The sequence below is a fragment of the Phyllostomus hastatus genome, unplaced genomic scaffold (assembly GCF_019186645.2).
Source record: "Phyllostomus hastatus isolate PE091 unplaced genomic scaffold, TTU_PhHast_1.1 phas_contig_137, whole genome shotgun sequence".
NCBI lineage: Eukaryota > Metazoa > Chordata > Mammalia > Chiroptera > Phyllostomidae > Phyllostomus > Phyllostomus hastatus.
The window spans coordinates 11,158,433-11,173,942 of NW_025333583.1; the positions used below are offsets into that span (position 1 = coordinate 11,158,433).

Consider the following 15,510-nt stretch of genomic DNA (forward strand, 5'->3'; position numbering starts at 1 on the left):
CCTCTCTTGGCTAGATGAGCTTCCCCAACTGGTAACCCTTCCACACCCCAACCTTCAAGGACCAGAGATCTTGGATGTTCCCTCCACAGCTCAAAAGACCCCTTCCATCACCAATGAGTATGGCACCGGTATTCAGCTTCCTGGCACTTCGGGTCAGCAGCCCAGTGTTGGGCAACAAATGATCTTTGAGGAGCATGGTTTTAGGCGGACCACACCTCCCACCACGGCCACCCCTGTAAGGCATAGGCCAGGACCGTATGCACCGAATGTAAATGAGGAGATCCAAATCGGTCATGTCCCCAGGGGAGACGTAGACCATCACTTCTACCCTCACGTTCCGGGACTCAATCCAAATGCTTCTACAGGACAAGAAGCTCTCTCTCAGACAACCATCTCTTGGACCCCGTTCCAGGAAAGCTCTGAGTATATAATTTCGTGTCATCCCGTTGGCACTGACGAAGAGCCCTTACAGGTAATTAATTTTGCTCTTTACTTCTGACTGGGCGGCTCGGGAAGGAGTAAGCTAGATAACCGAAGGGACCGAAGCTGATGTAAAGTGGCTACATTCCTGGGGCCTCTTAGAAAGGTGGCTTGCTTAAGCCCTTAACTTTTTTTTTTTTAATCTCAGTATGGTTCTACTTTGCAGCAGGAGGGCATGGGGGTAGCAGATTACCAGAGTGTCATTAGCTTTTATTTAGCAGAAAGAATGAAATCCTTTCTATTATTCTCACCTATTTGAGGCTCCTTCGTAGTACAGACAAAGAAATGATTCTAGAAAAGAAAGGAATATTCTGCTTGAATTTATATTTGTGCCCAAAGGGCTGCAGTGACACCCTATAGTTAGTCCTTGAAGAGCCCCATCATCTACAATAGTTCTAAGGAGAAAGAACTTAGGTGAAGCTGTGCATATCAGCTGTTGTAAGTGATTGATTCTCGAACTAAAACCAATTCTTTAATTTGTCTTGCTGATGTCAATTTTATTGTGTTGTCATTTTTAGAAAGTGGCAGAATTTTTAAAAGTGTGGAAGATTTATGAGCTCAGAAACTTGAGTTGGAGGCTTTTACCAAAGCGTTTTAAAGACCCTAGCGGGGTCAGGTACCACCTTGAGTGGGACAAATCAATCTCTCTGCTGGGCCTACATTCCATGCAAGGGGGGTGTCGCTTGCACAGACCTGCGGGTGCAGCAGGGTGGAACGGAGGCTGTCCCTAGAGTTACTGGGGACTCCTGGCGCCTGTGCAGCGCATGGGGAAGATTTCTGTCAGGAAAATCTGGCAGGTGGAAGTGATGGCCACTCCCCCAGGTTCCATTTCTCTCCTTGGAAGCGGGTCAAGGTCCCAGACAGCCATCTCTATTTGTCCCCCTTTATTCTGCTTACACAGTGAGGGTTATGGAGAAGGACATAGGGTAAGTCATGGGGATTCCTCACTGTCATGCTTTCTCTTCTGTGTTGGATGTGCCAATCACGGTAGTTCCGAGTTCCTGGAACTTCTGCTAGTGCCACACTGACGGGTCTCACCAGAGGGACCACCTATAACATCATCGTGGAAGCACTGAAGGACCACCAGCGGCACAAAGTTCAGGAGAAGGTTGTCACTGTGGGCAACTCAGGTATGTGAACGCCTGGGTGACTGAGGCCCAGGCTCCCCTTGGGGGGTTCGGGGGTGCTCTTTCTACTTTTTCTACAGACTGTCCCATTGTTGCTGTCGTCCTTTAACTTTGGGAAATTATGTTGCATCGTGAAGCGGATGAGCAACTTTACACTGAATTATTTTCCCCTTGTAGTATCCTAGTGTCTTTGTAAAATGCACCCACACTTCAGAGTCCCACACAGTGATAGGATGATAGACCTGGGCACGGGCTGCCTGGCCTCTTTGCCCAGACCATCTCCATCTCCCCATGTTTCTGTCCTCTTGCGTGGCTAGTAAGTCCCGACACTGATGACCTGCAGAGGAACTTCCCCATCTGCAGACCTTAGGGACAGCTGGTGTTCTTCCCTAATGTGAAGTGCTACCAACACAGCCCATTTCCGTCCCCAGGGCTCCCTTAGTCCAATGTTATTTCAATTTTCTTTTTATGACATAGATTCAAAGCCTCTATGAAGGTTGAATGGTCATTGAGTCTTCAGAGCACCTGGGAAGTCCTATGAAAAGTTCTCCTGAACTTTGTGACAAGCCAGTATGTCCCTTGGCTTGTCAACCTGCAACAGCTGAAGTCTCACGGAGGAACATAAGCTAGGAAATAATCTGAACCCTGAACCCCGTGTCTTCCAAACAGAGGGTTGTCTATCAGCAAGGAGTGCTACATTTTTTTCTCTACCAAGCGACTGGCTTTATTTCTAGGGCCAGTTTCCTTCATTTCAGCCTCCGTCCGCATCGACTGTGCTGTTTTACAGGCATAAATGCCAGTGAAGTGAGCAGCTGAGTATCTGGGAGGGAGGGTGGCAAGGTGGGCATCATTTTGCGATGGTTGTAGTATGGCCACGGTGACACATACCTTTTGCCTTCCGTGGTTTTACTAGGAAAATGCCACCGGCAAGGAATTTTCAAGAGCACAAAGGTCTTTGTGCTTTTCCACACCATTTTGTAAAAATTCCATCTCCATAACTTTAGCCAGGTGGAATTTTAACTCCTGGCAGTTTTCAGGAGCCTTACTGAAAGCCCTCGTAGCAGTTTCAGTTCCTTCCATTTTTCTTTCCGCCTCCATGTTCCCAGCAGTGATGTTCTTCATTCTAGCCAGGTTCTCCTGGCTCTGAAACATCTCAGACTTCTGAGTTTCCCCAGAACTCTATCCACCACCTCACCCCCACCCCCACTCTGCCAGAGTGCTGCCTTTTAAAATATTAGGCACTTCCAATGTCTATGGCTTTTGAGCTTTTGATTTTTGCCCTGTAAGCATAAATATATGCAGTGAGATTCAAAGACACAGAAGTCAATTTACTTAGTTTTTAGAGTAACTTAAAACAGTCCTTGTGTGAATTATTTTACAGCAAGCTTTCCTGAGACACAAGGACTGAGAGCTTGGTCAGCATAGAGAGCCACCATCACGAGTTCCTAAGTCATTCCTACCCCATTGCTTCCTCTTGTTTGGAACAATTGATTTTGTTAAGTAAAGCAGTCCTGTAATTATGCTAATAAGGTATAAAATCTCAACGTTTTGCACTCTTAAGCAAAACATGCCAAACTAAAAGTGAAGATCACATTATAATGGCACATCAAAATGTTAAAAACTTTTGCAGTAAAAGCGAAAAATGCCCTCTAATAATTATGCTTTATTTGGTGAGCACTTTTTAAGTGTTGGTAATGGACCAGTACTTTGAATTCATGATCCCATGTAATCTTCCCAAGATCCCAAGCAAGTAGAGGTATTTTCAGTGTTATTCTTTACTACAGATGACGATAATGTAATCGCTTAAGGTCACTCAGGGACTCATGGGGAGGCATCTGCAGTCTTTGCATCTCACCGATGTTCTCAACTAGCTTAAATCGCTTCCAGGGCTGTTCCTCGTCCTATAGGCTAGGTTTCCCAGAAATGCCTTTTTTCTAGAACTGATAACAAACATGAAAGATGGGTTCCTTTGATGATGCCTTTTCAAGTGTGCACTGGCAACATTTAAGCGTTGCGTACAAGAACAGCTCATTGCACTGATAGAACAGATGAATGCTTCTTAATGCTACTGGGATTTTTGTTTTAGATGAAGTCACTACACAGAGTAATCCATTTTCTTCTTATCGTCCCAAACCACCAGTACGATGTCTTTTTATTGCTTTTCCCTCCTTTTCTTCATGTATGCGGCCCAGGCCCCAACCCGCCGACGGATGACTCGTGCTTCGACCCCTACACGGTTTCGCATTACGCCATTGGAGAGGAGTGGGAGCGACTGTCCGAATCGGGCTTTAAACTCTCGTGCCAGTGCTTAGGCTTTGGCAGTGGTCATTTCAGATGCGATTCATCTAGTGAGTAGCTTGCTTTGTCCATCCACTCATCTGTCCATCTCTTCCAGTCCCACGCATTCGCACGGTGTGCCAAAGACTCATGTTTGGCAGATGCGGGCTCTTCCAAACATGGAGCACACGCGGGGAGACTGCTTCACTCAAAGTAACATTTTGCATCATAGAAAAATGATGGGAAATTTTACTTGTGGAATAGTGCTTCGTTTCAAGGATGGTTTGTCAATGCGACAAGTAAAAATATAATAGGATTTTTAAACATATTTTCTCTTCAGCAAAATTAACAAGGTCAAACTCTTTGGAGCCTGGTCAACAGGGAGACACGAGCAAGTTTCTTTTAACTTTTACTGTTGAACGAACTCAGGGGTAAACATTTATACTCACAAACACTCTGCCTTTTGCAACACAAACTGAACACACCTGTATCATCGTGCACAGACTCAGCAGGCAGGAGGGGGTACAGATAATCTGGAGATAATTAAAAATCTCCCATCAAAACAGGTTTGATCTTCCAATTATAAAAAGATTGTAAAATTTTAATTATTTTTTAGTCAGGATGATTTGAGGAATTATTATGTTTTGAGATTTAGTAGTAGAATTTATAAACTTTTATTTATGCTTTGTTTTTAGTGTATGTATTATTGACAGTTGGTTCATTTTTATTTTTAAGTTTGTATATTTATTTATATGTCATTAGGTGCAATTTTGGGAGTAGAGCTATAAGTTGATTTATGTGATTCTTTGGCTCAAATTATATATTCTTTGCTTAGATGTCATAATTATTAACTTAAAGTTTAAGGAATGAGTGACTTTGATAAAATGGAAGTAGTGCATTGTTTTACAAACTATTGAAGTGTGGGTTTTTTTCTATATAAATCATGGAGATTAAAAAGTCATGTTTTATGCATAGGAGTGAAGGTATGTAACTATGACTATTGGCTATCCTTAAAACCAACCTGATTTTTAAGGATAGTAACCACTGATTTATCGTTTTGTTTGTTTTTGTTGTTTTGATACACAGATTATTCTTTTTCTCCTTTCGTTTACAAGAATCGGGTTGTGGAATATAAAAACCTGCTGATGTTGTGTTTTGTTTTCCTTTTTTTTTTTTTTTTTTTGGTTAATTGAACTACTTTGTATCCAGGATCTCTGCAAATCCAAAGTGACTTTCTATTCCTAAAATACCCAAACCCTACTTAGTTTTACGTTAATAGTGAGAATTTAAATGAAGGTCACTGGCTATTCTTGTGACGTGATTGTGGGGGAATACATTGAATCTTAAAAATAGCATTTTAGAAAATGTTAAATGGTAATTTAAAATCCAACAAAAAAACTGGTTTGTCTTTGGGATGACGACCTTTAACTTTCCTTACCGTTCCTTCCAGAGACCGGGCTGTTAAACTCCTGTGACATGCCCCAGTGCGTGCACTGTCCTGTGCTTCAGAACACACCCAATAACCGCCTCCGCTTTCCCCCGCCCCGCAGAATGGTGCCACGACAATGGTGTGAATTTCAAGATTGGAGAGAAGTGGGACCGTAAGGGAGAAAATGGCCAGATGATGAGCTGCACGTGCCTTGGAAATGGAAAAGGAGAATTCAAATGCGACCCCCGTACGTGGCCACAGATCACTTTTAGTGGCTTGTCAAGCACTCCCGCACTCATTACTGAGCTATAACTCTCATTCACAGAAACGAGTGGAGATGTTAGGTCTCCTTGAGGAGGGAACAGTGGGTTTGTGAATCTTTTGATTTGGGAAAGCGGAGACAAGCTTCAGAAACGAGCCATGATTTAATGTGATGACAGGGCACTTGAGCGCTTTTCCGACCTGAGTATGTTGATCACTAACTGCATTGAAATGATATCAGAAAGCTTTATGGGTCTTCAGATTCAACTTTGAAAATATGATCTCCATCTTCTCTGTTTATTAGATCTAGTTTTTGGAAATGCTGCCCTACGATGTATATAGTAGCTTTTCTCTGATGAATGATTCCCATACCCATGTAGTGTTTTGGTTATGATGATACAGATTGAGGGAAGAAACAGAAGCTGCCCTCCACAGGGATCGAGTCTGTCTAGTTGTTCTCAGTCTTACATGCACTTCTGACGTGTGTCTCCACGTAGATGAAACCACGTGCTATGATGATGGGAAGACGTACCACGTAGGAGAACAGTGGCAGAAGGAATATCTCGGTGCTATTTGCTCCTGCACATGCTTTGGAGGCCAGCGGGTAAGGCTGCCTGCAATTTAGATGTGATCAAGATAAGCTGATGATCCAGGGTTAAGCTTCTTGTGTGTATGCTGTGCATACAGGTATGGCAGTGCCCCTTGTGAAACGTTGAAACACCTATTTCCTCTTGGCACAGAGCTGCCCAGACAGAGCTCCTAAATACCCTTTCCAGTTGTCCCCTCTTGTGACAGCCTCAGAACCAACCCTTCCCACCCATCCCAGCTAGTATTCTCATGTTCTCTCTCTTCTCTGGCAACTAAAGTGTTAAAAGTTGGGTAGTAGTGCTGGGCCTCCAGCTCCAATCTAAAGGACAGGTGCCCGTGTAGCGTTGGTGTTAAATGTTCGGAAACAATAGCATTGTTTGTGCCTGCCCAGATGTAAGACAGTGCCCTTTCTTTGTACCCTCCCCAAAATACAATACATTCCTGCTGCAGGCCTAGTGCTGTGCAGAGGACTATGGGGTGGAATGAGAGAGGTCCTGGCCCTCAGTGGTACAGTGGCTGGAGACATGAAATTAGCATGCACTGAAAGTCAAGCTCATTAAATAAGGTTCTGAATGGGTCTGCCAAGTAATACGGTACCCAGGTAGCCTGGAATCAGCAAGAAAATTTTCATAAGCAAGAGAAGTGTAACCTGGCTGGGATATAGGATGGTTCGATTTGGTCGATGGAGGGGAGGGATGGAGGAGAGGAAGCAGAGAGAGCAGAGTAATCATACCCCCGGGATGGGAAGGGGCTGGCAGGTGCAGGTTCAGGCGAGCCACCCCTCTGCCTGGTGACTTGTGAGAAATCAGATGGGCCTTGGAAGTCCATTATTTAAGCCAGTACTTCTCAACCATTTCTAGTCTGCTCTATTTCTATAAAACAAAGAAGGCTGTGCCTCCCTCTAATATTTGAAATTTCAAAATCAAATGACTCTTGTAGCTCTTTAAAAGTGAAGGGACGTAATAGTCCCTTGTTTTCAGCAAGAACAGGCCCTCCCCCACAGCCCTCAAGTTCCGATGCATGAGGACATGCTCCCTGCTTACTCCAGGGTAAGACTCACTGGTTGATGCCTTTGGCATTAGCCAATTGCAGGGGCCTGAGAAGAAAAGGAGCATGATGGGAAATGGCCTTTAGGGAGATTAATCCGACAGCAGGGAAGGGTTTCAGGGGTCTGCTTCTGCCCCCACCTGAGGACCAGGCAGTCAACTAGTACAACCTCAGTCCGCCTGTAGAAGTTAGGTGGGGAAGGAGGCGCTGCCCATTCTGATGGGAAGAAGCTGTAGAGTCTCTCTCTTTCTCTGTCTCTCATTAACACTTACGGGCTGTGGTCACAGAACTCACTCATCTCTGGTCTTGTGGTTGGTACAGAAGGAAATGTGGTGGCAGTGAATTTGGGAAGTAGGTTATGGTCTCACTTCAGCGTCGCCTCATTATTTACGCACATGAAACCTTTCACGTGTGACACCTCTTCTGTTCGAAAGCGAAGAGCTAAATGAAACCCTTAAGACAGGAGTGGGAGCTGTTACATTTCTAGAGGAAAGCAAGATTCATTGATTGTCTAAGTAGGCATTTACTGGTAATTGTATTCCGTATTACAGGGAATATGCTTTTAAATGGAGAAATACGTCTGAAATATTTAACTGACAGTATAAAAGAGTGACTGTATGACTTAGGGTTCTTTTGGTTGTAAGAGAAAAGCCCAATTCAAGTTACTTTATGCAAAAGAAGGCTCACTTAACTGAAAAGTCCCGGGATCCACTAGCTCAGGACCCCTTCCTGAATGGTATTGGGGTCTCATATGCTTCGCTTCTTTGTATTGGCTTCATTCTCCAGGAGGGACAGTGACAAAGGTGACCTCCCTCAGCTCCGGGTTTATCTCCTACCAGCTTAGGAGCGACAATGAGAACACATGTCCTCCCATTTCTGGCGAACACCTCAGATGGAGCCTCCCTGACCCAGCTGGGTCCCATCCCCACTTTCATGCCATCACTAGCCAGAAGAAAGGCTGTGTGTCACTGGCTACAGACATTTAGGAAGGAGTGGCCATGTGGTGACTAGGAAGAGCATGGCCAGGAGTCACCCAGCTGGGTGGCAGCCCCAATGTCACCAAGCAGGTCACTGTGCAACTCTCCTGCTCCCTCTGAGCCACTCACCCCCGTGGGTGTCATTTTCCTTACCTATACATTTAAGGTATTTGTCCATATGACCTCAAGTCCCTTCTACAAGCTCTAGGATTCTTGGAAATCCTATTATCTAGTGTGGAGACTCATTAAGGCAGTTGGGGCCAGAATGAGCCTTTGCAGGTGGGTGGGGCTGGAATAGGAAGAGCAGAGAGAACATTTCAGGAGAAAGGAAAAGCAGAAACATAACCAGAAGCTCTAACATATGAATAATCAGCAAACATGTCTTCTATGAGTTATACATTCACTAAATCATCATCCAAGTGTCCTTTGTGATTAATTGCTTATAGTTTGCCAATGAAGAGCTGAAATCCTTCTTGAACACAAGCACTAAACTGGGGTATTCTTGAGTTATCGTAAATCCCATCTGACCTCATGCCTCTGCTCTAGGGCTGGCGCTGTGACAACTGCCGCAGACCGGGGGCTGAGCCCGGTCATGAAGGCACTCCTGGTCACTCCTACAACAACCCGTACTCTGAGAGGTACCATCAGAACTCAAACACTGTAAGTGCATCTGCATCACGAGTGTTTCTCCCCTAAGTGCAATCTGTCCCATAGTAGATACTTTTCTTTGGATGAACTGAACCTATTTAGGGGGAAAAAAACCAGAACACCTCTCTTGACTTAAGGGTACTGTATCCTGTAGCATAATTCAGGTGCTAATGTGTTAACCTCTTGAACGTCACCTATTGCCCAGTTTGAGTTTATTGGTGGGTTCTTTTTTTTTTCTTAAGAAATGGGCTTTTGTTGTTGTTGTTGTTGTTTATTTATTTTTAGAGAGGGAAGGGAGGGGGAGAGAGAGAGAGAGAGAGAAACATCAATGTGCGGTTGCTGGGGGCCGTGGCCTACAACCCAGGCATGTGCCCTGACTGGGAATCGAACCTGTGACACTTTGGTTCGCAGCCCGCGCTCAATCCACTGAGCTATGCCAGCCAGGGCTTAATGGTAGGTTCTTAAAGCTAGAACTATTCCCCTAATCTAGAAGTAATTGTCATAAAAACACCCATTTTTTTTCCGTACACTCTGCAGTATTTGCTGCTGCTAATCCTTTGTCTTCTATTTTAACAGAATGTCAACTGCCCAATCGAGTGCTTCATGCCCTTAGACATACAGGCCGACATAAACGATTCTAGGGAGTAACACTTCCAACCCAGAGCACCGAGCGTGGCTCTCTGCCGAGGCCCATCCAGACTGGAGTGACAGGTGCAGGCCCCGCCTTAGAGTGTTTGTTTCTTTCTTAAGCCCTTCGCTCTGGAGAGTAACTTCTCCAGCTTCAGCTCGACTCACAGCTTCTCCAAGCATCATCATCACCCTGGGAGTGTTTTGAGACTTTTCTCACAGAAAGGGGCAGTCCATTGCTTGTTCTGTTCCAAAGTATTCAATACCGCTCAGTATTTTAAATGATTCTAACTTGTGATTTGGGATCAGTAGGGAAGCACATGCAACAACCCAGATGCAAAATGTACTGAAATGATATTACCAAACTTTAAGTAGGAAAGTTACCCAAACACTTCTGCTTCCATTTAACTGTCTGGCCCGCAATATCATAGGAACGGCATGTCCTTGTTACTGTGGTATTGAAAATATCCACAGTGCTCACTTTTTCCAAAAGATTCTAGTAATTGCCTAGAAATATGTTTCTCTTACCTGTTATTTATCAATTTTTCCCAGTATTTTTATATGGAAAAAAAATTGCATTGAAGACACTATGCAGTTGATAAGAAGAATTTGGGTTCTGGTTGGTGACTATTTTTTATACTGTACATGCCAAAGCTTTTACTACTGTGGAAAGACAACTGTTTAATAAAAGATTTACATTCCGTAACTTGAATGTTGTGGTTCCTTTTTCATGTAAAGACGTTTGGGGGGAAATAATCCTTATGAATTTTCTTTTCCATTCAGCACACATTTGAAAATCTTTGTGTTCAGCTCTCTAATTCTTGGTGATTTCAGTACAAGAGTTGCTAAATCACTACAAACACAGATTCCTTCTTACCATTTCATCTCTTCGGTAATGCAGATTGCTTTGTACTTCCTGCTTTAACCGGATTTAAGTGGATGCAAATGTTTGTATGACTTGCTGGCTAGTTCTTCGAGAGTCACATGGAAACCACCTTTAGTTGCTCTTTCCTAATCATTCTAATTCTTCCCTCCCCAGAGATTACCTGCGAGGAGAACAAAAAGGCAGCAGGTGTTAAAACTGGAACTGTAGGTAGAGGGCAGTTCTGTCCCAGACCCAGCCGTGTAACTGCCTCAATCCAACATGTTTACATTTCAATCAGCTGACAATTTTAGGGTCCCCCACTGAACAGGGTTTGCTGACTCTTGGTCTGCAAAGACTGCCTCCTTTTCAGTTTAACTTGGGGGTGACACCAAAACTTTGAGACTAAGTAGGGCACTCAGAATGACAGTGGCATTGGAAATACTTGGTTATTAACGAGTAAAATATTAACTCATAAAATGCAAGGCATGGAAAACACATTTAATATGCTATTGTGCAGTGCAGGAAAATATTCCAATAAATACTTGGCAATGAATATTAACTACAGAGAGAGATTTCCTCAGGTTTATTTGTTTTTAAAAAACAAAACAAATTTGCATTTCAATGTACAGTTTATAAATGCTTTCCTGACCAGCATCCCATTTGGGGTAGTTCTTATAGTCTACATTTTACAGAGATGGCAGCTCAGAGGAGTTTGCTGTGGCAGGGCCCAGACCCAGGCCCAAGACTTCATCTCGTCTTTCTGCTTGACCAGCCTGTACACCAAGGTGGCTGCCCTATATGGAAGGGGCGAATCACAGAAAGTACAGATCACCATGATGTTAAATGACTGTCTCTCATACGTGGGTCCCCATAGCTCGATGGAGAATGTGATTCAATGCAAATCCACACACTGTGCAATGGGGTGTCCCCAGAAGACACCTGCCTGAGAGAACGCAGAACACAGGCCACCCCTCTATCTTTCATACCTGCTCCTCAGGTCCATCCTGGTGAAAGGTCTTTATATTTTAAAGCACAAGGAAAGAGCAGCTTTGGGTTGAGCCTGACTGTATTTCAAACCCGTTACCTGAATTTTTTCAGACTATAAGACGCACCGAACCATAAGACGCACCTAGGTTTTAGGGGAGGAAAATACGGGGGAAAATGTTGAAGCAAAAAAATGTGGTAAAATATTTAATAACATAAACAACATAATATTTCACCAATGTAAATGTAAACTACATTTACTAGCCAGGTAAGCTACATCCTCCCAAATTTGGGGGAAAGGGTGTGTCTTATAGTCCAAAAAATATGGTGCCTAACCACAAACCTAAAAATATTTCCCGCAAAGTGAGTTTAAGTAAATCCTCTTGGACGGTACTGAAGGGACAGACAGCAAGCCCTTCTGACGGCTTCTAGCACTGAATGCGGAAACCGAAGGCTCCACGCATAAAAGTACTGCGTTTTCCACACTGCCTGCCAGGTTCTCAAAAGCAGTATATTAAATTTACAAATTAAACTATTTGAATAGTAACTACATTTAAATAATCAGGACAGATTAAATTTATTTTTTATTTATAAAATATCTACACGTGTTCATTTATTTTCTAAAAGTTACGGTGAAGGTAGAACAGAAAGTATCACTGGCATCTTACATTTTGGTAAACGGAGGATCAAGATTACGTGACTCACTTAGGATAACCCAGCCGGGAAAACACAGGTTTGAGAATCTTCACTGGAGTCTCATGACTTTAGACCTGACACAGTGATGACTTCTGGGGCCCCCAGATCATTCTCCAGACAAGATGGTTGGGTGCATCATCCCACCCATTCCCTTGCTGATGACAGACCCCAGTATCATGGGGCCTTGTGATCACTGCCTACTGCCTGGCCCAGTTCTGTGGACACTGGTATTCAAAAACAACAGTTAACTCTATGTCTTGACTCCAAATTAACACATTTAAATGAGAGAACACAGAACACAGGCCACCCCTCCATCTTTCATACCTGCTCCTCAGGTCCATCCTGGTGAAAGGTCTTTATATTTTAAAGCACAAGGAAAGAGCAGCTTTGGGTTGAGTGAGTTTAAGTGTTGAGTTGAGTTGGGTGATGTTTCAGCCCCACAGTGTAAGAGTGGTGTAACTTTCTGTTTTACTATTTCTTAGCAAAATCATTCAAACACGAGAATAGAGAGGATTTCCAAACATCTTTTAGTTTTTACTGACTCATGTTACTGCTTCCCCTGGGAATTATCCTAAGCAGGCCAGACTGAAAAAACATAATTAAAAGATGGGTTGGAATTTAGGCAAGATATTGCCAATTCAAGGAAAGTCATGTAAAACTGGTAAATATATCAGACTTTAAAAAGGAAAATCACAGCTTGGAAGCTTTACCGTGCCTTGCTGCACTTGGTCTGTAGTGAAATGTATCGTTGTGTATTTCTATTGTTTTCAGTTCTCATGACCTAACTGAATTATGCAAATTAGCCTATATAATAATATCACTGTAAGCCTGTAAGGCACACTTTCTATGGAGGTGAATAAAGAAATGATCAGGTAGAAATTAGAAGTACAAGAAATGACTTTTTTATTTAATTATATTTCCATTGAAAATTCTATTCCATTTCTAGTTCTACATAACTCATTAAAGTGATTAAGAAACATCACATCAGCACATTTAAGTGCCGAAATTGCTTCCTATTCAGTAAATTCCCATTACTGTGGTAGGGAAAGTGGCAGGCTACAATTAAAAAATCCCATTTTCAGGAGATACATTTCAACCATTAAAAAAAACAACACTCTTGGGATGTCTCATGTTTAGGAACATTTAAAGATGATCATAAAGGCTAATAAAGCAGAAGCAGCACAAAGATGTCCTTGCACTGTTACGGGTTTTTCAGACTAAAATAGTTACTTTTAAAGAGTATGTGGTACTCATGTTTGACAGGTAAGTCATTATCATTGCCATGTGGTCCCTCTCCATACCCTCATTAAAAGATTCCATTTGGATTGCAAGTAAGAATTTGTATAAATTACAAGGGAAGAGAATGTTGCAAGTAATAAAAGAGGAAGAGAATTGATGCTTCAGTTGAAAACTGAAAATGGGAAATTCCTTTTCCAACATGTCAGTAGAGTCAGGAGATATTAAAATATGTAATACGTTTCCTTTAATTCTTGCTTAGTCTTTAGAGATGTACAGGTTTTAACGATCTTAGGAGGCAAATTTATCTCTAAAATAGCTTTTGGAACCCCCGAAGACTTACAGTTAGCACTATTTGGAGGCTGTGGAAAGCCGCTGGCATGGGGTGATGGTCAGATCCCGCACCGGCTGGGGCTGCAATCGCCTGTCCTGCAGAATGCCCACCACAGCAGACTCCTGCTTCATAAAATGCATCAGGGGCTAAAGACTCCCTCCTGGCCTTCTCTTTTTGCTTCACGGTGGTCTGGAAACAGCCATTTCATTCCAAGAAGGAAACTGTTCTTCTGTCAGGAGACCACTGGACGGAACTTACTATAAACCTGCTGATATGTATAATTCAGCATTCGTTGTAAGATGCTGACTGAACCACTGAAAAGCTACCCAGTATTTGACTCAAAAACATGCCACTTTGGTGAAGAAGTTGGACTCCTCATGCATTGCTGGTGGGAATGTAAAATGACTCAGCTGCTGAGAAAGACCTTTCGGTGATATTTCAAAAAATTTAACACAGCATTACTGTACAGTCCCCCAACACCCAGAACTGAAAACATGTTTACATAAAAACTTGCACAAAAATGTTCGTAACACTGTTATCCACAACAGCCCAAAAGGGGAAACAAGCCAAGTGTCCATCAACTGACCAGTGAGGACACAGAATGTGGTCCATCCCTACAACGGGATACCACTTGACCATAAAAAGAAGTGAGTACTCGTGCATCCTACAACATGAGCCTTGAAAACATTATCCTAAGTGAAGTAAGTCAGGCACAAAAGGCCGTAAGTCACATGATTTATATGACATGTCCAGAATGGGCAAACCAATACAAACAGAAAGTAGATTAATAGTGACCAGGGACTGGGGGGACAGGAGGCATAGAGAATAACTGGTACTGGGAATGGAGTTCTTTTCTGGGGTGATGGAAATGTTCTGGAACTTGAGACTGGTGGTGGCAGAACAACTGTGAATATACTTAAAATCACGGACTTGTACACTTTAAAATGGTTAAAATGTCAAAATGTTAGGTTTCATAATTTTTTTTTAAATAAAATACTATAGTTCCAGGTCTTTTTAAAAAATGTATTTAATTGATTATGCTATTACAGTTATCCCATTTTTCCCTCCTCTTTATTCCCCTCCACCCTGCACCCTCGTTCTACCTGCACCCCCCCACCACCCAGTTCATGTCCATGGGTCGTGTGTGTAAGTTCTTTGCTTCTCCATTTCCTGTACTATTCTTAAACTTCCCCTGTCTATTTTGTACCTACTAATTATGCTTCTTATTCCCTGTACCTTTTCCCCCCATTCTCCCTACTCCTCCCTGCTGATAATAACCCTCCATGTGATCTCTATTTCTGTGAATCTATTCCTGTTCTAGTTGTTTGTTTAGTGTGGGGGTTTTTTTGTTTGTTTGTTTAGGTTCAGTTGTTGTGGTTGTGTTTGTTGTCATTTTACTGTTCATATTTTTTATCTTCTTTTTCTTCGATAAGTCCCTTTAACATTTCATATAATAAAGGCTTGGTGATGATGAACTCACTTTAACTTGACTTTATCTGGGAAGCACTTTATCTGCCCTTCCATTCTAAATGATAGCTTTGCTGGATAGAGTAATCTTGGATGTAGGCCCTTGCCTTTTATAACTTTGAAAGGTTTCTTGCCTGCAAGGTTTCTTTTGAGAAATCAGGGAACTCATTTGGGAACTCCTTTGTAGGTAACTGTTTCCTTTTCTCTTGCTGCTTTTAAGATTCTTTCCTTATCTTTATTCTTGGGTAATGTAATTATGATGTGTTTTGGTGTGTGCTTCCCTGGGTCAAACTTCTTTGGGACTCTCTGAACTTCCTGGACTTCCTGGAAGTCTATTTCCTTTGCCAGGTCGGGGAAGTTCTCCTTCAGTATTTGTTCAGATAAGTTTTCAATTTCTTGCTCTTCCTCTTCTCTTTCTGGCACCCCTATGATTTGGATGTTGGAACATTTAAAGTTGTCCTGGAGGT

General features: G+C 42.7%; 1 protein-coding gene across 6 annotated transcripts in view; it reads left to right on the forward strand.

Annotated features, from left to right (window-relative positions):
• The window catches only part of FN1 (fibronectin 1), a 67,677-nt gene extending 57,510 nt beyond the window's left edge, over positions 1 to 10,167 (forward strand). For 2 of the 6 annotated variants that reach the window (XM_045855857.1, XM_045855842.1), the window contains 7 exons: positions 15 to 472; positions 1,472 to 1,610; positions 3,800 to 3,955; positions 5,435 to 5,560; positions 6,072 to 6,178; positions 8,733 to 8,846; positions 9,411 to 10,167. In XM_045855857.1, coding sequence (XP_045711813.1) covers positions 15 to 472; positions 1,472 to 1,610; positions 3,800 to 3,955; positions 5,435 to 5,560; positions 6,072 to 6,178; positions 8,733 to 8,846; positions 9,411 to 9,482 — 1,172 coding nt within the window. In that variant the 3' untranslated portion in view covers positions 9,483 to 10,167. The remainder of the gene's footprint in view (positions 1 to 14; positions 473 to 1,471; positions 1,611 to 3,799; positions 3,956 to 5,434; positions 5,561 to 6,071; positions 6,179 to 8,732; positions 8,847 to 9,410) is intronic. The other 4 variants (XM_045855860.1, XM_045855846.1, XM_045855865.1 and 1 more) reach the window with 2 other exon arrangements.
• Positions 10,168 to 15,510: the final 5,343 nt, after the last annotated feature.